We start from the raw sequence: 26,184 nt of genomic DNA on the forward strand, positions 1-26,184 counted from the left end.
AGAGTTGTCAACAATTCTTTTTTGGCAAAAATCTTCTAATTTTAGTTTCCTTTTTCATCATATGATAGTGTAAACCAACTTGAACATTTATAAGGCTAAATCACAATTTTATAGTACAACAGATAATTGTTTAAAAAAATATGTACATAAAAAATTTTATAGAAAAGGTGTGAAAGGCACCTGCAGTTAAATACATGTTATTAACCATATATCTCATGTACAACAATCACAATCAGAGAAAACTTCTCCGAAAATATTCTGTGACAAGCACTAAAATATCTCCAAGTAAATATTTCAATCTACAAAGAATTAAACTTTGTTCAGTTGAAAATGCATAACTTAGTGAAGATATACATTTGTGTTCCACAAAGAAAGGACAAGAAGAAATGTAGAAGCGTGACTTATAGACCATGCAATGAAGTGATAAACAAACACTGGTGGAAGGGAAATAACTCTTGATAGCACCATCTTAACAATTGAAAAACAAAACTCAGTTGGCATCTTGGGGCAACTTTACTGCTGCTGTTTGATCAAGAAAGTATTTCCAACATGTACAAAACCTGGGCTTGAATTTAAAAAGGTTTCTTAAAATTGAAATATTTTCCTTTAAGTTCAAATCAATCTACCTTTCACCAGAGACCATATAATAAATCAAAATAAAATATTATTATACGGATTCTGCTTTCACATTGCATGTATGACTGAAGCAATTTACTTGTGAACGATTCATCATTCAGATGGAACATTACTGATGAACAGATAACATTCACCAATTATTTTCAGAAATGTGAACAGTCACGAAAGATTATTCCATCCATTCATTCTCTGGCCCACAAAAGAAAAACGATTCTCATCTTTGTATGTATCATTTTACACCAGGCAGATCAACATTTCTTATTCCCAGTTCTGAATTTAGCCATTCCTACTTTTCTGCAATTTTTAGACTTCAGTTAGAGTTACCTTTCCTTTAAAATGTCACCTCCATGTTAATTACATTTATATTTGCCCATGTATTGTGCACATTTATTTAAAGCCCAAGCTTGGATGTCGTCTACATCTGCAGTTTGGAAACAAAACCATGGACACCAAAAAATAGTAAAGATAGAAGATAAAAGCCTGGTGACCTTGCCATTTTGAAATATTGAATTGATGAGAAACATTTTTTTTTTGTGGCCATACATTCAGTATCCTTCAGACATTGACAAGAGTCACATATTATATATTAACGTAAATGTCAAAGTTAATCTAAACTATATCACTTCACACACAGAAAATTCCAAATTGAACAATTTAACATGCATAATACATTTTTCATTGTTTGATCAAGGTCTCATTGACTAGACAGTACACTGGCACCTCGTCTTTAATAACATGAATTCTTTATGATGTAGTAGATTAAAATGCGTCTTTCACAACTTGGGTCTTGCAATTCTACAGTCCTTTATATTCACAAATATGAATATAGTTTATGCTCTCAAATAACAACCTTTCTTTTTACCTGCTAAGGGACCGTTCACAATTTATGGCTTTTTATTTTATTTTTGTTATTTATTTATATTTTGTTTGGGGGGGAGAGGGAGAGAGAGAGAGAGAAAGGAGAAGGGGTGATGTTAAGGGGTCTGGCGGGCTAGTCGGCCATCAATTTTGTACACACACCTACTGGGGGGTCATCAATTTTGTACATTAAATTATGCTTAGAAATTATGGGTAGGGGAGGGGGGGTAATTGATTTTGTACATGACATGCAGGGGGGTCACTTATTCTGTACATAAATTTTAGGGGGGCATTCACATTGTACAAGATTCTACATAAAAATCATCATCGACCCCACCCCTCCCCTAGCCATAAAGTATGAACGGTCCCAACACAGTAATACATGTCTGAAAAAACAAATTTCAGGCTAACTATTTTTGGGGTATGGTAAGGAGGTAAGTCTTTGTCATGGCAAAAGCCCCTTGAATTGGCAAGACTTTTGTTAACGTTTTTCATGTAACCCCACAAACCATATTTTACAGAAATATGACCATGCCAAAATATAAATGATTACCATCTAAAACTGAACCTATGTTATGTTTTTGAAAATTTCATGAAACCAAGTATGACAGGAGGCAGATCCAAGTAGGAGCACGGCCACGATAATCCAAGGTGCTGTACATTAGGTTGAATAAATAATGATAAGTATCACAATTCAAATGTGGTTCAGGCATGCATGTTATCTGACGTAATAAGGTACTGATAACCTCACATGTCATCATAATTATATAATCTGCACTTCAGTTTCAAACACCATATTTAACAAGAAATAACCCAAAAGTCCACACCAATTAAAATAACATGCAAAATAACTGAATACCTGGTATAAGTATCAGGTGGCATTGATATAAAAGTCATATATTAAATGTCCAGAATCATAAATTAAAAATATGATGATAAAATATCAGAAAATTATAGTTTGAATCAATGCCCAACTAGGTGAGTGATGTTGTACTCAAGATGGCGACTGACATCTTGACCTTGAACTACTATCTCATGACCAAGCACACTAAAAAGACATTATATCTGAGAATAAATGTCTTAATTTTACAAAGTACATCACTGCACAGAGTTGCATCCCTTTGCAGTCCCAGGATCCTCTTTGGTCAAATTCAAGATTCAAGACTTACACATTACAATTGTGTGATTGAGTTGGGTTTTCCGCTGCTTTTAGCAATTCTCCAGCAATATCATGGCATGGGACACCAGAAGTGGGCTTCACACATTGTACCCATGTGGGACTCAAACCCAGGTCTTCAGCATGATGAGTGAACGCCTTAACCACTGGGCTACTCCATCGCCCCACATTACAATTGAACTCGCATTTAATATTACCTGAACGGAAGGCAAATAATTTTCTTTTGACACAAAACATTATATTCCAGAACATCCAGTTTGTCCAGTAGATACTTGTTTTCTGAAACGTTAGGATATTTTCAGGAACAAGAACAAAAAGGTTCTTTAAATTCTAGGGCCAAAGGATTGATTAACGGAAATATTGTTGATGTGCTAAATTATCAACGATTATTGATATGAAAATTGCATCATTGATATCAAACATTAACTATTGAGGTGAAATAAAGTTTTACATACACAATACACAAAACTATGTCTATATCAACTTAGTGTGATAAAAAGGCTGTCCAATTTTGTGCCACAGACCAATTTGGTGAAATAAAACAGCCAAGGTATAATTCTGTCAAACAAAAGATTATACCTGGGGAGATCTGAGATTTGACCTTGTGATCACAGGATCCTGGCATGCATAAGGGACACAACTCTTCATAGCAAACACCTAGCTTTAAACCCTGGTCCATCTGTGCTTCCTTGAAGTGAGATATCCGTAATTCAACCACATCAACAAGCTGGACTAGACACTAGAAACAATTCCCTGTGATTATACCATTAAAACTTGGTCTTCGGTCTCAGACTCAATGGTCAAAAGAAGAATATGCATGGAAGAATCATATTTCTCACTGACTACAAAAACTAAAAACGGTCAAGGACAGCATATTTTGTTACAATGCACAAAGGAAAATGTCAACCACAAATTTTTTTAAATTACTAAAAACTGCAGTTGAACTGGCTGCACTCAGCATCAAAACAAAGAAATGAAAATAGAAAGATATAAAGTGGCCTCTGAGACATACGTTGAGAATGTGTGCAGGTGATACGGAGCGCTGAGTGAAGCCTAACATCAGCTGATGACCTCCACAAATGCTGCTGGAAACATCCCTGACCTCCCATCGAGGTCACCATACCGCCAGTCTGGCGACCCTGCCACATCCTCACCAAGGACAATCACGTCACCTATCTAGAAACAGGAAAATCGGTGTGATTTCTATGATTACATTCCAAAGAATTACTACTGGTACCATGTTTCTTTATGAATTCTTATCATTAGTATTAAACTAAATATTATTATTATTATTATCATTATCATCTTATCATTAGTCAGTAGTCTTGCATAGTATCAAATGGTGGTATTAAAAATTGTAATATAAGGAGAGAGTGACAAGTATGGGCACGTCACATGGTACGTTTGCGCGTGAAAAGGCAAGGGAGGTAACTCGTGGGTGAGTATTTATACGTCCGCTTCGGGAACTTCAAGGGATTCAAGTGTTCCACTACCATTCGAAAGGGAAAGGGAGATAAGCAAAAGATCATGAGTCAGGATAAGGAAAAATTTGAAGTTTCAAAATATCTTCTGCTAAAACTACTAAGGTCTGACTTCACCTTGGGACCTACCTTGAAGGAGAGTTCCTGATCTGATTCTCCCTGGAAGTCATATAAAGCTCTGGCCTGGATCTGAGGCTTTGCTTCATCTGGTATATGACTGGCTGGCTCAACTGTGAACATACAAACATCATACAAACAACATACATCTATTCGGGTGAAACAATTATTACATGATGATATTATATAGCGCACATATCCATGTGACTTGTACATGCTCAAGGCGCTGGTATTTCCCTCGATCACTGGATGTCAATCTCAACAGCACATTGTATTATCAATCTCAACTCCCCAGGGAGCATACAACTCTTGCAGCCACTAGACGCACTGAGTTTCATGGCTTTCTCACCCTTACGAGGGACCCATTCACAGCTAGGTGGACTGGGACACATAGTCACAGTACTTTGTCCAAGTTCACTGCACGTTGCTGTACCCGCAACTAGGTGTTTGCATGTATTCATGTGGCCACCATCTGGTCATATACCAACGGATTTGTGGGTTCTTGTAAGTGCACAGGGTTGTGTACCGTACACTAGGGGTTGTGACAAAAATACCCCAGTGCAGTTTTTCATGCAAAGATAACATACATGTATGTGCTTTTCTGTATCAATACAAGATGAAGTACTTCCTACTCATTCAGTGATACACTCAAACCCCTGTGTATTTTTCTCTCAAATATTGCAAAATGAATTGTAATTAGCGTACAAGTTTATTAGTTAAAAGAACTGGCCTGAACATGCATTCCTTTGCAACCCGCTCTGAAATATCTACAGTCAAGAGGTTTGTATGCGATTTGGCATAAATATACATATCGTGTAATGTATTACATCCTGACCTATGTATCATCATCATCATCATCATCATCATCATCATCATCATCATCACTGTGATCATCATCATCATCATCATCACTGCCATCATCATCATCATCATCATCATCATCACTGATCATCACCATCATCATCATCATCATCATCACTGATCATCATCATCATCGTCATCATCATCATCATCATCATCAAAGGCATACAATTTGACTGATGTAATTAGGACTTATGTGAAGATCATTTTATAATACAAGAGAACTACAGCGTTAGGCTGGTTACAGACAGATATGGTTGTGCATCAAGTCTGTGAAAAACTATAGGGGTAAAATGCTGTAACAGAACAGAGATATACAACACTGTATAATCAAGGAGGATACCTTCAGCCTCAGGTAGATCCTTCTCTATGGTGACAAAGGCTGCTGGGAACATGCCCTCCCTGCCATGACATCGCCCCCTCAACCAGTCACCTCCGATCTTCTCCAGCAGCTGAATTGTCTCCCCTGTCTTGAAACTCAGGTCGCCATCTTGTTCTCCTCCATAATCAAAGCTTGCCTTGCAGTAGGGATGTGATTGGTCAGTAACCGTTGAACTTGGGTCTGCCATTGGCTGAATTAAAAGGAGTAACATTTCTGTATCACACAGTATACCACCTGGATGTGTTGTGTCTATTGTTTCAGCTGGTTGTGATTCTGTGATTCAAATTCTTCATGATGTCCTCTACATGTGCAACATGCCAATGCTGGACAGTTCGATTCATACAAGATGAGAGCAAGCCTTGATTCACAGTTTTGCAGTTTCATATTAAGTGCATTGTGCTCATGCCCCATGTGGTAAAAGTTGGCTTGCATCCCCCTTGTGTGGGTGACAAACACACCTTGAACCATGAAAGTTGAACCTTGGGGAAGGAGCTAACCTATATGTCTAATATAGAGTGAAACCTTGTTATTCCACACCCTTTTCAACAAGAAACCCTCCTGGAACCTTCAACTACTGGAAATGGTTACATGGATCGAAACTATTTACATTGTCCATAGAATAAGTTGAAAGGGGTTTGACTGCATGGGTTATTTGTGATCCGAATATTTTGTCTTTGTAGCAACTGAATTTGATCAAATATTCACATATATGCAAACAAATGTCTGTCAAACTTAACTCAAAACCTGCTAATTGCATATAAAGTTTAACAGTATAGATAAAAACTCCATAGTGCCATTCTTGGACTGTGCGTCACGACTATTGAAGTTCCATTTTGAAGAATGCTTGGTCATGTGTCGACATTCTATACCAACCTGGTTATAATCATCTACATCATGTGTAATATCCATCATTTGACTGGCTGACCAAGGATCATGTGACTGTGCTCCAATCTGATTGGCTGGTTGATACGGGGGAAGGTCAGATGGTATATAGTCTATGAAGGCCGAGGGGAACGTCCCTGACTGTCCATCCATCTGTCCGTACAGCCACTCTGTGTTGACTTGGCTGATTACCTGGATCTTCTGTCCAGCCTTCATAAACAAGGGTGAGTGAGTGAGTGAGTGAGTGAGTGAAGGAGGGAGTGAGTGAGTGAGTGAAGGAGGGAGTAAGTGAAGGGGGAGTGAGGGAGTGAAGCAGGGAAGAAGATAGGAATGGATTAACACTCAAGCAAACCGGGACACAAGCACAGACCTTCAGTGAGGCAAGCAAACAATGTGGCTATCCCTTGCCTAAAGTCCACAGAATTATTTTGAATGCAAACCTTTGTGCCCTTGTGGACAAACCAGATTGGTAAGTCCAAACATGGTGCATGTGCATTATGTAATACTTTCCCAAAAGATAACAGAAAATGAGATGTGCGAGTGAGTGTTTCACCATAGCCATCAATCTAGGTTTCCAGGGAAGTGAGTAAACATGACAAACACTGCCACTTTGCCCTGTATCCAAAACAGATTTATTACATCGCCTTCACAAGCAGATTAGGAAGGAAAATGTTTCTTATTCTTAGATCAGCCGTAATATAGGTACAATTTCAGTCCTTTGTTCACCATTAAGACTTATATCGACTAGACATGGTACAAAAAAAGACTGAAAGAATGTTACGTTTAACTTCAAAACAATCAATCACTCAGTGACCCAGATCAATGTATATTGATTACCTGGAAGCTCAGTTCATCGCCTTGTCCATCGAAGTCAAACATCGCGGTCGCGTGACCATCCTGTGACTTGCTGTCTGTATCATCCAGTGGAAGGTCCTCAACAATCTCCACGAAGGAAATGGGGAATATTCCGACTCGGTCCCCGAGTTCCCCTCGTAGCCACTCACTTCCAACCCTTCCCACCAGGCGGATGACGTCATCCTCCTCAAACACCAGGTCATCCTTCCCTTCGCCGTCAAAGTCAAACCGTGCTACACAACGAGGGCCTGATGTCACACTTGGCGTTGTCTTCTTCACGGGCACCGGACTGTCCCATGAGGGCAAGTCCGGTTTGATAGCAAAGTCAGATAGCTGGAATAATCAGGATACCAATAACAGCATATGTTACATTTTATCATAAAAAATGGCCTCCACAGGCAATATCACTAGGCTATAAGGAATATCCAAATCAAGGGAGATAATGTCACAATGAAATTGCAACACAGTGTGATGCCATTGTGATGTCACTCTTTCCCATTCACGACTTTAAAGTAGGATCTACAAATAAATATGTACGTCCAAGCACATCCAAAGCTCATTCACAGACATACATCACCAACAGCAATGCCACTCCCCAAAGCCTAAGTAAGACTCTTACTTAACTGTTTCCTTTGGAAACATCTACCTTTCATAAAAGGGAGATAATGTCAATAACAGCCATACCATTGTTTTATGTTTCCCAAAGGCTAAGTACCACCCTTACTTTACATATTCCATGTTCCATTTGGAAACATCTACATCTATCGTACATTGAGTCATACTGATCTCACTGCATGTTTCAGGGATGGGTTACTGACTGATTAAATATAAATCTATTTTTAGCTGATAGCCATGTTGGGATTTCCCTGCTATTTGGAAGACATGGCAATAAGTATAATAAACACATGGATTTCTGATCTTGAATCCTGATCTTTCCTGTCACAACTCCACACAGCTGTAGCCCACATCTGTATAGCAGAACCTCACCTCGTCATGTAGGGGATGGACAATGTCCACAAAACCTGCGGGGAACATCCCTTCCTTGGCCCCGACTCTCCCCACCAGCCAGTCAGCATCAACACGCCGCACCAACATCACCACCTCCTCAGCCTGCAACACCAGCCTACACTGTAGGTTCCGTATTCACCTTGTGTAGTGTATGTAGCACAGCAATATTTAATCTAAATAACAGTTGCCTGTAAATAATCAAGTCTGGACCAGACAATCCAGTGTTAGATGAACAATGCTAAATGCAATATAAAGACACAACATCAGCCAAGTCACATCAGCTATTGTATGTCCTCACTCCAAAGATTCAGGGTCTCACATTTTATCATCAACACAGATTCCTGAGCTCGCATTAATTTCCTGACACATTTTAGACTAAACCCTCGCACTCACATTAATTTCATGATTTACAGTAAGAGGAACACAATGTTTTGGAGTTAATTTACATTTTGATGACATCCATTAATCCCTACCAATCCCCTACCCCCCAACCCCCTTTATATGTTCGATTTTTTTAGCTCAAAATAGCGGCAGATATATACATGCTGCATTGGAAAACATATCAGCAGAGCAATTTGCACCAAGTGACTGTACTTTCTAGTGACTGATGCCTTGATTTCAATCTTAGTTTCAGAGAATAAATACACATATCATAAATGCCCTGAAAAGTCAGGTAATAAGTACTATTTTCTGTTGAGAGTAAGTCGATATCAACAGGTTCCCTGTTTTAAAAGGCTCAGCTCATCTCAAGACTTGATCACACTCACTGACATTAACAGATTAAAGTGAGCGTCAACTACCAGCGTATCATTTGTCATACAAATTAATGTTGTTCTGCCTTTGAACAATATAAGTTAATCAGCATAGGTGAAAAGTGGTTAAGATGATTTGCTTTAAAACAACAAAACTGCTGTCATACATGTTTGATGCATAATTTCTATGGACTGACTGAGTTTGGTTTTACGCAGCTTTTAGCAATATTCCATCAACATCACGGCTGGGGACACCAGAAATGGGCATCACACATTGTGCCCATGTGGGGATTCGAACCCGGGTCTTCGGCGTGAAGAGCCAACACTTCAACCATTAGGCTACCCCACCGACCCTAATTTGTATGGAGCATGTCTTACGTCAAGGACAGTGGATTACATTGTTTGTTGTGAGCCTTGTTGTAAACAAGTATGTCATCATTTATGCCCATGCAATGAACAGGATGTAACAACACACTCCAACATGTCCAGATAAAATTGAGAACAAATGTAACTCCATGATTTCCTGTACTTACCTTAAATGAAATTTCGTCAGCATGTGACGCTTCATAATCAAAATTGGCGATGGCGTGCGGAACCGACAGAGTGTAGTGATACAAGATGTGGTCAGGTCCAGGACGAGAAGGGAGGTCTGATGAACAGAATACACATCAAACATTGTGAAATTGTTTCTGTTGTGATGTATGTATCATGTATAAACATGTACATATTAGGGGTGGGTATTGCAGAGAATTTTCAAATTGCAATATATTGCAATGCGAAAGCATATATTGCGATATGTTTTGCAATATATTGCAAGAAGTATTTTTAAACAAAAAACTACTATAATCGAGTTAATGCTTGGTTTTTAAAGCATGAACACAACAAAATCACTATGCTTGATTAAGCTTTAATAAAAACTTTTAAACATGATAAAATAAAAATGTGAATAATATTTGGCACAAATGAAACAAGGAAATATCCGAAGACTTCCGAGTGTTACAAAGTTTTCCGAATGCAAGTCAAAATACCGGTTTTCGATCAGCGTATTGCAATACATATCGTTTTCATGTCTGAACCGGTAAATACTGGTAAACCGGTTATATTGTAGAGCCCTAGTACATATCGTGTATTCATCATGCAAATTCCCGTATATATATACTTATCAGACTTTGTTGTTAATCATTAGAGAACTGCAGTGGTTAGAGACAATGTGCATTTGATAAGATCATATGAAATATTTCCATAAGTTTTAAAGAGTTATATCTTTATCTTTATAATTCATCAAAGCAGGGTCCCTAAATTGAAAATAGGAAAAACCTCCAGAATGTGTTGCAATGGATACGTATCTCAGGAAGCACCCACCTGGTGTCCGAGCTCCAGCCTTGGGGGGTGAGGGCTTAGCTGGCAGCTTCTTTTTTTGTGGTGATCCACTATAAAAATAAAACATTCAACTCTCTTGTTACAAGATACATGCAGCAGTGTCAACAAAAACATTTCCTGGTTTAATAATTTTCCCCTTTCTGAATACTGAAAGGTCAATATCTTCACATTCCATCACTTGGCTGACTGACTGAGTTTGCTTTTACGCCGCTTTTAGCAATATTCCAGCAACATCACGGCCGGGGACACCAGAAATGGGCTTCACACATTGTACCCATGTGGGGATTTGAACCCGGGTCTTCGGTGTGACGAGCCAACACATTAACCACTAGGCTACCCCACCGCCCTTCCATCACTTGGAGTTGCCTCTCCAAGATGACTAAATACAACTAATTGTTCATTCACACTTGGCTAGTATTCCCTTGCAAATTCCTCTCTCAAATTATAAGGTAAAGGTACAGTCACCACAAGAGCTCCTACAGCATTAATCTGTCTGGGCCCCGTTCCTCAAAGCGATCGTAGTGCTACGACAGTCGTAAGCCTATGTTAAAGTATGGGAGTTACAATCACCTTAGCGCTACGATTGCTTTGAGGAACGGGGCCCTGAAGTCATTCCAGGTAAAAGTTACAGGTACACATCCAACCCTGTTGGAGTGAGTGAATGAGTTTAGTTTTACACCTCTTTTAGCAATATTCAAGCAATATCATGGTGGGAACACCTGAAATGGGCTTCACACATTGTACCCATGTGGGGAATCGAACCTGGGTCTTTGGCGAATGCCTTATCCACTAGGCTACCCCGCCACCCTACCTACCCTGTTGGAGGTGGTGGTTTGGCTGGCATGGACATCGGTCGAGGTGGACCACCCTGGGGACGTGATGGCCTCATCTCCACCTTTCCATCTGAAGTAACAAGTTAGCTACATACCAAATAAACAATATAATGATGACGATTTTTAAGGTGTGTTTGTGTGTTTGTGTTGGGGTGGGTTGGTATGTGTGTATGGGCGTGTCACCAAATCAGTGATGCTGCTGGGGGGGAGGGGTGTTACCCATTTTGTTCTGGAGGTAGGGGTGTCGTCAATTTTGCACACATGAACTAGGGAGGTGGTCTATGATTTTGTACATAACATGCATGGGAGGTGGGGGTCATTTACTTTGTAAATAGATCTTAGGGGGGTATTCACATTGTACATGCTTCTCCATAAAAATCATCATCGTGCCCCCAGCCATAAATGAATTTTGTGAAATCACTGTAATAATTTAAATGTTTATTACTAATGATACTAAACATTGAACAGAGCTATTTCCTCTTTCCTTAAATAAGTGAACACAATTATTAAGTCTAAAGGAACAAAATGAAAACAGTTCATGAGAATCAAAACACATATCCATTCTTCAGTAAGTTTAACCAAAGTGTATGCTTTACCCTTTTCCTCAGCTGGTTGTCTCCTTTGAGGAGGTCCTGAAGGTCGGAGGGGTTTGGCCTTGGGTGAGTCCTCTTCCTCTTCTTGAGATGCCTCGTCTGATGTGCTCTTCTTCCCCATTGAAGGCATTGGTCTACCAGAAGGTCGAGGTGGTGGTTTGCCCTTAGGTGACTCCTCCTCAACATTGGCAGAAACTTCTTCAGTCTTCTTTGGTGTTATCATTGACATTGGTCTACCTGATGGTCTTGGGGGGCGCATCTTGGAAGATTCATCTTCATCTTGTGCTGTTTCTGGCTTTGATGTCATCATGGAGATGGGTCTGCCTGATGGACGAGGTGGGGGAGGTCGGGATACACCTTCATTGGAATTATCAGAGGTTCTTCTGGGAGGAGGAGGTCTTGAAACAGCAGGTGTGTCTTCAGGAGTAGCTGCAGCTCTAACCGAAGGAGCATCTCTGGGAGACTTATCATCTGGAGAGGAACTATCACTTGGTACAGATCTTGGCTTGGCTCTCGGCTTCAGAGGAACATGTTTGGAGATGTTTCCTCTTCAGTGCCACTTCTACCAGACTCTGAATCTTCCCTTGGAGAACCAGATGAAGACTTTCGAAGTGGTTTTTTTTTACAGGAACAGGTTGTTTTTCATTATCTACCTGCTGTTCAAATCTTGCAGCAATGGACACAGGCCGCTTCGCAGGAACTGGCCTTGGTGAAGTGGATCCATCCTGTTCCTTGTGAACAATATCACTAGACAACCCTTCAACAGAGCTTGGCCTTTTGGCTGGAACAGGGGGCATGTTTCTCATCGTCACATCAGCATCTTTATCTTTGCTGTCCTCATCTGCAATCTCCTCTGTTTCATGCAAACGTTTGGGTTTTGGAGGTGGTCGGATTATTGTGGGTCTCTTAGTAGTTGGTTTTGGTGGAGGTGCCCGTGCCATATCATCTCTATGATCATCACTTACTATCTTCTTTTCCTCGACGTCAGGTGAAGGTTTAGGTCTCGGCAGGACTGTTGGTCTGGGTTTCGTTGGAGATGGTGGACGACCTTCCACATACAGCTTCGGTGGGACAGGTGGACTTGTCTCATCATGTTCATAGGCTGAAGATTCCTTTGGAGTTTCAACAGTTGATCTTAATTTAACTTTAAATGGTAACCCTTGACCTGTATCACTTTCATTTAAATTAGGATCCCGTTGAGGTCGTCCAATAATATTTGGTCTTGGTTTAGGTTTTTCAATTTTTGCATATTGAGGCTCTGGTTCATTTGTTAAGCTACTGTCTGTTTGTATCACAGATTGTTCAACTTTATCACTCTCTTCAGCAGCATGTTTATTCGGTAAAACTGGCTTCGACGAAATGCTTCTATTTTCTTCTCGAGGACTAGGAAGTGGTTTTGATGGTCTAATAATGGTTGGTTTAGCTGGCTTGGGAGGAAGGGATCTTCCCTCCTCACTACCATCAGACTGACTGAATATTGGTCTGGAAGCAAGGACAACAGGAACTCCTCGAGGAACAACTTCAGGCGGAGACAGATCAGCAGAGGCACCTCGGGCTTGTATGATGGGTTTGTCATCGTGTCTGACAGAACCAGGCCTCATGGGCGGAGGAGGCTTGGAAGAAGGCACTGGGTGAGATGAGGACAGAGATGTGTCTCCCAGGAGATCAGTCCTGGGTGGAGGTGGAGGTGGATGCTCTGACTCCTGTTTCAGAGGACCAGATGATGGGTTGAATAACGGCATCGGAGGAGGCAGGCCACACTGGTCACTATCATCATCTAGCAGATTTGGGTAGATAGAGGGCACACTGGACTTGCTCGGAGGTGGTGGTCGAATCTGATTGGGAGGAGGTCGTGGTCTCATTGGAGCATTGCTTCCTTCCTCAGCTGTGGCAGATGAAGTAACTGAAAAAACAGTAATGCACAATTCATCGGCATTACCAGAACAAGGAGATAATACAGGGTGTCTCATTCAACTTGAAATATTGTTTCAGATGATGTAACCGTATGGTCACTACAGGATGCTAGGTGTACTTTAGACTAACATCAGCAACCCATGCTTGTCGTAAGGGGCTACTAATTTGATCTGGTTTTGCATTGTATTTTTTAATTCATATTGAAAACAGGCACTGTCTAATATCTAGTCTAAAATTATTGAAAACTCAATATATTTTTTAGGAACTGATGAAAGGGTGATAACTCTTAAACTGGACCATTCACAAAGTGACGGCAACCAGAATTACATGTGTCTGGAATGACTTGCATATGTTAATTATATGTTGGAGTACAAGCGATAAACTACACCCAACCTTCTTGTCAATATGTTGGACGGTTGTTTGTTTCAAAATGTCTTAACTATTTTCCCAAAGCATTTGAACAAACGAAAAAGAAATGCTTTATTTCTCCATGTGCATTACTCTGAATCATATTAGATCAAAGAGATGGATACACATTGCTCAGGCTACTCACCAGGTCGAGGAGGGGGTCTGGAGACAGAACTGTCCACAGGTTTCTCTTCTGGCTTTTGATTTTGCTTTTCATCACGGAATCCAACTTGGCTCATTGGCTTTGCACTTACAATGGTTATCTCTGGCCGTCTTGAAACAAACAAACAAAAATATTATAATTTCAACTATTAACTATTGATTTATTTCTGTAAAAGTAAACATGAAGATGGTGAGATTAAAGGAGGTTTGTACATCTTGTTCAAAATTATAGTACATATATGGCGATGTATAACTATACGTGCGTGCGTGCGTGCGTTCGTGTGTGGGGTTGCCTTGGATCAAAGTGCAGAATAGGTTGGTGGTATCATATGCTGGGACCAGGTCAAAAGGTACGCATGACAAAAGGGACGCAAAACAGAAAAGTCAAAAGGGCCGTAAGAAAGTCAAAAGGGCCGCAAACCCCTAGTCAAAAGGGCCGCATCAAAAAGTCAAAAGGGCCGCATCAAAAATTCAAAAGGGCCTCAGACTCCAAGTCAAAGGGGCCCCATATAACATATTTTTAAAGTATTACAATAAAAGGTTAAACATCTATACAATGTATATTTTATGCATACTAGTCCTGTTTATAATAGATATGTTTTTCAATATTAGGCCAGACCAATTTTATTTCTTTTTTTTATGGATTTTTGTCCTCAGAAAACCTAAAGGCAGGAAGGAAAAAAATAAAAAATAAAAATCACTAGTCAAAATAATTTTCCTTTTAAATACTAAAATTATTTTATTTTTGGCCATTTATTCATGAAGTTTTATGTGGGGGAAATTGAAAATTTTAACTATAAATTGTATATTTATATACTTATGCTATCTCACGACTTGCACCTCTCTCTCTTCATTCGACCATGAGTGGAAACGAATTAAAACTTTGCTCCAAGGCCTACCTTGCCCCTCCCGTGCTGTGCGTGCCTTCTGTGTCAGTCGTGCTCACTAGTCCATGACAGCACGAGGCATGCGCAGTCCTCACCCACTTGATCACCTCACATACTCATTCTCGATCTTGGAGCCATAAAAGGACAAAACCGAAACGTTGGTAATCTATGTAGTGGGGAGGTAGGGAGATAGGATAAGTATATAAATATACAATTTATAGTTAAAATTTTCAAATTTTTAAACTTATCCTATCTCACGACTTGCACTTATCCCACGGTAGGAAGGTGGGTCATAGATTACCCGAAATTCAAGCGATAACAGCTAAGTGTTATGCCCAAACAACCGTAGGAAGCAACTACAAGGTAGGCCAATAACTACCAAGTTACTACGTGCCAGGGTTAGTTCGAACCCATTGACTTACTAAGCACAATTGCTCCCAGGGACCGGGATTCCCGAGCAATGTGGTGTTCAGTCACTACCTTCACAAAGTGAAAGGACGTAGCTTAACGAGTGTAATCAGTCGCATCGCCACGATTTCCAAGGTACCCCCGTAATAAAAGTCTAACGACTAGTATCGGGCCACCCCCTGCTTCGAAACAACCCCCACAGACACCGTCCCGAGGAGGGTGAAAGAGAAATTGAATCGGTAAAACTCACAATTTTAACGTTCAGTACCACAACATCATCTTATGACTTCCACTACTTACCACAGTAAGATCACATAGATGTGTATAGGCACTTAGGAGCATGAACGCTACAAAGTTTAACACTTCAGGAAAGGAATCACTTCACTGACTTAATTACTCCGTGGAGCAGAGGACAGGAAGTGAGGTGGCGACTCTCTGTAGTCTCAAACAAATGAGAGGAGAAATCTAAATCCCGGAAGACGTAAATCAGAAAAAGGTTTTCAGATTTATTCAGATTGTACACAAGCAGAAACGATCGCGACTTGGGATCAACTGCACAGTGGGATCCATATAGCATCGGAGCACAAGGAAGTTCATTATCTGCGATGTTGTGCCGCTGATAACTGCTGGGCAAGGACGAAAGTGGTCCAAACTGATGAAGGCCTTGAATATCCGGCCACCGACACATCTCTGAGGTAATGAGACGAAAATACTGTGTCAGATCGCCAAAAACAACCCTCCATTATGGCAGTTAACTAGCAGTTGCTATGCAACGCCATAGTAGAAGCCAATGTCCTGGTTTCATGAGGGTTGATTGTGCGAGGTGGTGGCGAACCGCAAAAGTGTAGGCTCGTGAGTATTGTAGCTCATAGCCAATATGAGAGTGTTGAGTGAGAGACTTCCGCCTTGGAAGCAGTAGACAAGGGTATAAACAGTCTCTTTACATGACGGCGGCGCTCTTGGCGATGCTTTTAAAGTTGTAACGCTTCTGAAGTGTAACACTTCGGGGAATGACTCACTTCACTGACGTAATTAATCCGTGGAGCAGAGGACAGTAAGTGAGGTGGCGACCCTCCAGCGCCTTCCCTCAAAAAGCGAGACCCGCGATGGTCAGTTCGAACCCATTGACTTACTAAACACAAGTGCTCCGGGACCGGGATTCGCGAGCAATGTGGTGTTCAGTCACTACCTTCATGAAAGTGAAAGGACGCAGCTTAGCGGTGTAAACAGTCGTGATTACCACGATTTGCAAGGTCTGACGACCAGTATCGGGCCAGCCCCCTGCTTCGAATAATAACCCCACAGACACCGCCCCTTGAGAGTGAAGGGGTAATTGAATCGAAACTCACAAGTCCAAGAAGAATCGAAGACACAAATCAGAAATAAAATTCAGAATTTTATTCAGATTGTACACAAAGCAGAAACGATCGCAACTGGTGATCTGCGCTGAAGCTGATGGTTGTCCCGAGTGCTGAACAGGCGATAATGACAATGCTGAATTCCAATTCGTTGTGCCGAAGGGCCCTTTCTCCTGATGACCACTGCTAGGCCACTTGATGGAGAAAGTGAGCGCCCAAGCTTGCAAGATGTGCCAACAAATAGGTGTTGAGTCGGTATGAAGGGCACCCTAGAGACTCCAACACAAACATTCCACTTGTTGAGCCACCAACGAAAGACTGAATGTAGTTGTGCGGGAAGACGAATCAACTCCCTGGGGTTGTCCCCGATGTATGGGCACAGAACCATCTGAAGAGGGCAAGCTGCAGCTGGCCCCTGTCAGTCAGCACTTGTGCCGACGCCAACCACCCTAGTAACTTCTGCCACTGGCGAAAAGGTGTGGGTTGGACCAACACTAGTGGTGCGTTGCACTGAATCTTGTCCCACCTCTCCTAGGGCACAAACATCATGACCTGGCGTGTTGAAGATTGTCCCAATAAGAAGAAACAGCGGGTCGTAAGCGGGTCGGTGTTACCCCTAATTGCTCCGAATTTAGCAGCCATCCTAATTGCGTGAGCAACTTGATGGTGAACTGTCTGTGGAAAGGAAGGACGACTGGATCCTGCTGGGCTTGAACACAGTCGTCGATATTGTTGTCAATTGTCACGCTTCGACAATGCAGGTAGCTAGTTATCAGAATGGGTATCTGAGTAAAAACCCACGGGGCTGCGCATATGCCCATACAGCAGGATCCTCCATTGGTATCAATGGACGCCCCATATAAAGTAAATCGAAGATACTTCCAATAGTCTGGATGTATCGGATGTGAAGGTAGCGTCTCACAGGTCGAGGGACTGACTGACTGACTGAGTTTAGTTTTACACCGCCTTTAGCAATAATCCAGCAAAATCACGGCGGGGGGCACCAGAAATGGGCTTAACACATTGTGCCCATGTGGGGATCGAACCGGGTCTTGGGCATGACGAGTCAACGCTTTAACCACTAGGCTACCCCACGGCCATCGCAGGTCGAGGGAAATGAGAGGTCTAACCACTCTTGCCTCTGACAAAAAGATATCTCCTGATATAAGAACGTTCAATAAGTCAGTTCTGACGGAGTGCTCAATGTAGTATGTTCGGCGCATGGAGATTGTCAGTCAATCTACAGGAACGTTCACATTATAAACAAATTGTAGAAATTCGTAGGATCGGTGACCTCAGGAACGTTACTTTTGGCCGAACAAAATAATGGTGCGCCAGGTGGAGTGATATAGGTAGTAGATCGCTGCCTGGTGACAGTCCTTGCATAATGCAGTGACCTCTGAACTCAGTGCTTGACTAGGCAAACCGTTCACAGGTGTTTCTGTCCGTCACCCTCAATAAGCAGTCTCTCTCGACTGGCTGTCAAAATCCCGACACAGTCACTCTTATCGGGAATGGCAGCGTTCTTTGTTACTTGCATTTATAGGCTGGACTTGGTATCCGATTCGTGGGACCAAGAGAATTCTGCAAGGGCACTTCATAGTCACTCTAATCATCAAAATTCCGGTAAACAAACAGTAGTCCGCCATTTGCAAACGTTACACACGAAAGTGACAAAAATACGGACAACATGGTCTTTGGTTAACCGGGCGAGTCGCAACCCATAAATTCCGGGCTGAGCTATGCTGGCTATTTGACAAAACATTGCCAGTACCATGCGCAAGAACTTCATCCATTTGTTATCTGTCCAGGAACTTGCTTATCATGTAAAACAAAGTGAGCTGAAGATGATTTGCCGCCGTCTGCAACAATTGCACCAAGGGATACACAAACACGCTGTTACGAAAGTAGTCTGTAGTAACAAGACTTATCGGAGCCGTCGAGAGTAATTATTCTTGGCTCGCAAGCGTATCTAGTTATGCCATATCGGTGGTTGCAGAACTGATATCTACACCTAAGGGTAGAATCGTTGAACCGAATCATTCATCAAAAGTGAAGAACGGATGGTAGATTAAATCTGAATGAGATGAGCTCCGGTCACGGAGGACTCTTGAGAACTGGGATCGCCAGGCCGTCAAGTGCGGCGTGATATCTCTAGATGACTGCGCTACTAACAACACATGTAAATCAAATCGGCAAGGTGAAGCACACAGCTACTACCTCTGTATATTGATCTTGAACGGCCAGGTGAACTGGTTCGACGATAGGGAGCTTTCGACCTGGTGAAACGATACGAGCCAGCTGGTAAATCAGTTCAGGGTGGTGAGCCGGAAAGTTGACGTGATCTGAATCAGTCCGATTTGATCTGCATCGTGACTGATCTGGATCGGTTCGGTAATCCGAAACGGTTAAATGATCTCAGCTGATGGAGAAGTCTAGAACACTCAGATGAACCAGTGAGGCGAGGTGAAATGTTCCGGCCGAGGTGAATCGTTTCTGTGCTGTGAATTGAATCGATGATGTGAACTGTTTCGGCGATAAGAAACAGTCCTAATATTATGGCAAACTGAGTCAATGTTGTATTCACATACGGTGTGGCGAATGGGTTCGGCGATTTGACGAAGTAGATCGGATGTGTGAGTCAACTGGTAACACAGAGCGTTTTGATGAGGCGGAACCACGAGAAGACATCTAATGATGCGTCCATAAAATTATCACCGTCCGACATGGGAAACTGCGGACGACGAGCAGTTAATACCGGTCGTTAAAAACGGGGGTTTGTCGGGTGATCAACTGTTGAAGTGTAACAAGCTCTGACTGCCAGCCATCGGGAGCAAGTATGTCTACATGCTCTAAAAATGTCCTTAATAAGGGAGCACATTCCCGACGTTTGCTCCAGGAACATGACGATTGGGGATCCGAGGAAGTAAATATTGTTACAGTGTGCGCAAAATTACGCTACTGAGTCTAGACTGACAAGACGATGTATCTTGATTCACCTAAAGTGAATGAGACCGACTTCGAGAATCACTCTGACGAAAACACACCGTACGGCTAGGTGAACCGGATCGAAATGGCCAACCACCTCGACCAGGCGAGACTGAACGACTACGGGAATCAAAATGCTGATGGTGTGTCGAACTGAAACCTATGTTGAGGTGAACTGAGTCGGGAATGTGAACCCGTTCGTCCTGGTGAACCCCATCGCGTACGTGAATCAGTTCGGTCAGGTGAACCCATTTGATTACGTGAATCAGTTCGGTCAGGTGAACCCATTCGAAGATGTACTGGTGAGCAGGCTCGGCCGTGTGAGCCGGTTCGGCCGTGTGAGCCGGTTCGGCATGGTGAGCCGGCTCGGCCATGTGAGCCGGTTCGGCCGTGTGAGCCGGTTCGGCATGGTGAGCCGGCTCGGCCATGTGAGCCGGCTCGGGAAAGTGAACGAGACCTAGAACGACTCCTCCCAGCCGTGGAAATAGGAGAGCAGGTACGTTCCAACCGCGCCGATCCCCGCTTCAACGATGAATGCTTAGAAGTTCTCGAAGTTTGTGATTGTTCCGAAGAAGCAGACCTAGGAGATAATGTAGATCGCAGGTCTGGCGTAGAAGAAAATTAATATCGGTCATTACCACCCTGGTACGCTCATGAGAACTTAAACTGGGTGAGGGAAGCTCCCCTAAAAGCCTTCTAACGTTCTCAGATAAATAGGAATCCGGCGAAGGCGTCCATAAAATCTTCCGTCAGAGAGACGGGCAATTGAGAACGGTGAGCAGTGAGGGTGGGGCGATCTAAGCATTGTTTCTTAGCGGGAGATGGACCAGACCCCGCAGAATTAGTCCTAGCCCTATCTGCCAAACGTCTGGCACAAGCACGTTTGTAAAATTTAAACGCCTCATTAGACAGACCTGAACACTTCGGACAGCGTGTGTCCCAGTCACAAACACCCACATAATCAACACACGATGTGTGTGGGTCCCATGCTGAAATTACTTTATTACAACGGGTGCAAAACTTCGGCTTACTGGCCTGAAATCTTAGCAAATCTTAGACGAAAAAATTTTCACGTCCACTCAGTGGAGCGACAAGAAAGAGAATGAGTATGTGAGGTGATCACGTGGGTGAGGACTGCGCATGCCTCGTGCTGTCATGGACTAGTGAGCACGACTGACACAGAAGGCACGCACAGCATGGGAGGGGCAAGGTAGGCCTTGGAGCAAAGTTTTAATTCGTTTCCACTCATGGTCGAATGAAGAGAGAGAGGTGCAAGTCTTGAGATAAGATAAGTTTAAAAATATACAATTTTAAAAAATTGGGGGTGGGGGGGAATTTACAATTTTGGCCAATAAAAACATGAGGATTTTATTTTTTGAGGAGGGAAAATTATATTGTTTTTTCTTTCTTATTCTTGAAAAAATAGGACCGGCGGACCCGATGAAAATAATGACAAACAATAGATGTATGTAATGGTTATTTATTTCATTTCAGTATAAAAACACTTATCATTTATGATTATGACAAATACTTTGGCAGAGAAATACATTTAACAAAAGTACCACAACACACCAGTAAGAAACTAAAAAATGACACAAAAACACATATACGCAATATATCCCTTTTATGCCATATTTGTGTTTTGACAATCATGTAAGTTGTCACTAATCCCTAAGATGTCTTGTTTTCTCTGCTCTTCAGTGAATACTGTCAGAATATTTTAGAGTATTGTTTTCTTTGTTATTAAACCTTACATTTGACACTGTGCCGACTCTGTGTCAATATGTGACTATAAAATCATGGACAGACTTGTTTTTAATATCACTTCCGTCTACTATGGCAGTAAAGTGTGTGAAGTGTTTGAAAACCAGGAAGAACCATCATGCCATCAAGTGTGATTGTTGCACAAGATGGACCCACAGGACATGTGACACAGGAGTGGCAAGAGACCAGTATTTACAGTTTGTAGGGATCATTTTCCTTTCAACTGTCACATTATAAACAGGACTAGTATGCATAAAATATACATTGTATTGATGTATAACCTTTCACTATAATTCTTTAAAAACAGATGTTATTATTTTTTTATATGGGGCCCTTTTGACTAGGGGTCTGAGGCCTATTTGACTTTTTGATGCGGCCCTTTTGACTAGGGTTTGCGGCCCTTTTGACTGTCTTTTGGCCCTTTTGACTTTTCCGTTTTGCGGCCCTTTTATCATGCGACCCTTTTGATTAGGACCCTCATATGCTTGTCTCCCTTTGTGTGACCAGAACAGATAAGTTCACTTGTGTCTTAAAGTTGTTTCCTATTGAGATCCAAGGCAGAACCGGTCACTGGCGTCCCCCTTCATGACCAGGATAGAATGGGTGAATTTAGAGTCCCACACTTGTTTCCCCTTCACATTTCAGGGCAGCACAGATTGCTGGTTTAACATGCTTGCCTATCCTTGGATGGCCAGGACAGAATACATGGTTGGTTGGTTGGTTTTATAGTTTTAGGGTGACGTGGGTCAATAAGAAGCCTCAGAATACATGGCTAATATCACATAGTTGTCTCCCCTTGGATCACCAGGATGGAACAGATGGAGAATGTCCCACAGTTGTCTCCCCTTTAGATCCCAGAGGCAGATTAGGTTTCTGGTATCCCATGTTTGTCTCCCATTTCATTTTCACTTCTGCCAGAAATACTTTGCTCTCTTTATTGGAATAAAATGTTAATCTGTTTTTGTTTATTTCTGGTTGAGCACTTCTAGCTTTATCTAACATTTGACAATGGATGTGTTGCTATATATTATTTCAGTAGTTTAAGATGCAAGCCTGAAGCAGATAACCCAGAGGCTGATTATGTAAACACAGATCAATGGCATTCACTGCCTGTGGGACAACAACTGAGTGACTGGTTGAGTGAGTGAGTTTGGTTTTTACGCCGCTTTTAGAAATATTCCAACAATATCACGACGGGAGACACCAGAAATGGGCTTTACACATTATACCCGTGTGGGGAATCAAACCCGGGTCTTTGGCATGACGAGTGAACGCTTTAACCACTGGGCTACCCCACCGCCCCGTGACTGCCTGAAGTGAGTGACTGAATGGACTGCGTGAGTGAGTAACTGCCAGGCCAGAGTGAGTGAGTGAACACCTGGAGTCAGTGACTTGCTAGCGAGTTAAAAAATAGATTCATAACCATGTGGCCCCTCAGGTAACTGGATCACTTGTCCCCATGGCAACAAGACAGAATCACCTAACCAGGAATATATCTGATTGGGACAGATTACTTTAAGTACAATTCTTTCAATACAAATAAAACAGCAGTGTGTTGAGGAAAGATTTCAAGTTATTCTACCTACTTTTTAACTGATGCTTTTGAGTTAGTGGGCTTCTCTGCTGATGGCCGTGGAGGGATTTTGGAGGCACTTGGTGGAGGCACAGCTGGTCTTCGGGATTCACCTTGACAAGGAAGACAATGGTAACTTATAAAAACTCAACTTTTAAAACTATCAAGCCAACACATCAAGGACAGATGAATTCATTTGGTTTAGGCTTACTTTTATGACACAGCACAAAACAGTTTGAATTTGGAAACACTTTATTATGAAACTGTTGAGTGAGTGAGTGTGGTTTTATGCCGCTTTTAGCAATATTCCAGCACTGGGCTTCACACATTGTACCCATGTGGGGAATTGAACACCAGGTCTTCAGTGTGACGAGCGAATGCTTTAACAACTAGTCTACCCCACTGCCCAATAAAACTGTTGAGAAATGAACTTACCACTTCCATCATTGGGTTTGGGAGCAGGTCTACTAGGTACTGGCGGCACTGGTCTCGCCGCCCCATCCCCTTCCCCTTTAGGGGAGGGTGGAGGCCTGGCAGGAGCAGGGCGAGATGGGACTGGTCTTTTGGGCTCCTTTCCATTTGAACCTGCATGTGTAAGATTTCAGTATTCATTATGTCTACTTTAGGTAAAGAATTCTTTTCATAATAAAATCATCAAACTAAGATGTGTTAAATAAAGATATCAGCAGATAAGCAAGACATATACTTTAATTATATAGTCAAAATGGTCAGTTATACAATGAAACTAGCACAGAAAGTTAATGTTTATTACCCAATCTTTGAGGAGTTAGAAAACAAAAAGATACAACTAGAAAATGATTAAAATTACTTGTAACAATTAATGTTTTGTGTGATAATTGATTAAATACATAACATGGGTCTTATAACATGTATGAAGAGAACTTAACTTTAACAGGAGTAAATAGACATACAGTGAAACCTGTCTAAACCAGCACCCCACGGGACCGAAATATAATGCCGGTTTAGACAGTGTGCCAGATTAGATAGTGATCATCATCTTCCAACATGGCTGCCATTTACACTCATGAGTCTCAGGCTGTATTGGATAAAGGGACCCTGATTGGACTTCTCATACCCATGCCGGCTTAGAGAGTTTCATTCACTGCGCAACCTCTACTTCCTGATTATCTAGCATGCCAAGATTACTTAGTGTATTGGATTATGGGTCCTTGATTGGACCGCTCATACCCACGACTATTTACAGGTGCCAGATTAGACAATGTTTAAATGATCATAATATCGTTGTAAAATGGCGGGACCAAAATTTTATGCCGGTTTGGACAATGTGCCGGATCAGACAGGTGCCGGTGTTGGCAGGTTTTACTGTATATACATTAATGTAATTTCATCGCCGCGCAATCACTACTTCCCAATTATCTAGCGTGCCAAGAGGATTAATTAGTGTATAGGATTATGGGTCCTTGATTGGACTGCTCATACCCACGCCAGATTAAACAGTGTTAATTACAGTTAAAATTGCTTATTGGGACAGGAAAGTCTTGCCGGAAAACGAAAAAGACAGGTGCCAGATTAGACAATGTTTTAATGATCATAATATCGTTGTAAAGTGGCGGGACCAAAATTTTATGCCAATTTGGACAGGATCAGACAGGTGCCTGTGTTGGCAGGTTTCACTGTATATACATTACTGGAATTTTACTTAACATCTGGCACTTTAAATAGCATTCACTAGCATTAGTATTTCTCCGGCTTGAATGAAACAACTTCAGGCCAAATATATCACAAAATATGGAGAAATAAAAATGTATTGATATTTCTATTACTGATCAAAATTGACAGGCTAGCTAAAATTTGTAAAAACACAATCAGTTAAAATTATAACAAATGTGGTTTAAGAGCTTGTTAGAACTATGCAAATATTCCAGAATTGTTAATTTACATGTCTAAATATGAGGTAAGTCTCTTAATAAAATTTTATCTAACTTCTTTATCATTGTCAAAATGTCAACATGCAGCATATGTATCAATATCGTAAATCAACTGAAGTGAGCCTAAAGTCTGCAGCTGCACAATTCCTTATAATTGCCTATTTATCATCTCTTGACCAAAGAAAACAATTCAAGCATGTGTATTTACCTGGTTATTCAGACAATATCATTAATTACCTAGGCTTTTTAAGGGGAATTTGGTCTTCACAACATAGATATTGCTAAACACTATAAATAGCACAGATGATGAAGCCCCAGGGGTCACCATGGCTACATGTCTGCTGACCATAACGTTTGATGATAAGCATTAAGTCAGCGATAGCTGTGATGCCCTGCAGTGTTTATATCCATACACATAATCACTATGATCATTGCTTACAATGAATCTACATTAGATTATGAACAAAGTAAGTGCTAGTTGCAAGTTCATTAGAATGCAGAAATATATGTGAATTGTTTGGGCAGAGGGTTGTAATAGAAACGTTTCCTTGAATTAGGGCAATGTTATTGTTAAATCACTGCATAAACATAAAAACAACAACAAAGGCACAGTCACAATAAATAAAAGATAAAGATGAATAGAGTTTGTCGGATACAGGAAGAAGCGTTTTGGATGTTTGTTATTTCTATGATATGAAACTTCCGTATAAAAGGGGAACAAGCTTACATGCATTTGTTGATGGCCTGATGATCGTTGGTCTCTTTGGAGGAAGTGGAGCCCCTCCTCCTGCCACGGTTTCTGTCATGGTAAGAGTAAAATTTACAAATGCTGAAAATATTGTCCCTGTTGATTCCTAACGTATAATGGTGTTTTGCGGATGCATTGACGTCGACATCTTAATGAACGTTGATCATCTCTTCATCCAGCTATTGAACATGTAAAGCAACAGTTAGCTTCCTACTTCGCAAGCACTTGTCAAAGTTTGCATTTAGAGTG

The 26,184-nt window shown here is 41.5% G+C and overlaps 1 protein-coding gene across 1 annotated transcript; it reads right to left on the bottom strand.

Annotated features, from left to right (window-relative positions):
* Window positions 1-1,774: 1,774 nt before the first annotated feature.
* LOC124287016 (nucleolar protein dao-5-like) lies at window positions 1,775-26,162 on the bottom strand. The gene is made up of 15 exons (XM_046723472.1): window positions 25,915-26,162; window positions 23,713-23,862; window positions 23,291-23,390; window positions 14,283-14,410; window positions 12,420-13,718; window positions 11,819-12,361; window positions 11,205-11,292; window positions 10,372-10,439; window positions 9,543-9,658; window positions 8,237-8,359; window positions 7,232-7,582; window positions 6,386-6,604; window positions 5,474-5,702; window positions 4,282-4,382; window positions 1,775-3,847 (listed from the first exon to the last, which is right to left on the bottom strand). Exons 1-15 carry the CDS (start codon window positions 25,991-25,993, stop codon window positions 3,731-3,733), a joined length of 3,711 nt encoding a protein of 1,236 aa, XP_046579428.1. The 5' UTR covers window positions 25,994-26,162; the 3' UTR covers window positions 1,775-3,730.
* Window positions 26,163-26,184: the final 22 nt, after the last annotated feature.

Source organism: Haliotis rubra, unplaced genomic scaffold (assembly GCF_003918875.1).
Source record: "Haliotis rubra isolate DU_JTF1 unplaced genomic scaffold, ASM391887v1 Scf399, whole genome shotgun sequence".
Classification (NCBI taxonomy): domain Eukaryota; kingdom Metazoa; phylum Mollusca; class Gastropoda; order Lepetellida; family Haliotidae; genus Haliotis; species Haliotis rubra.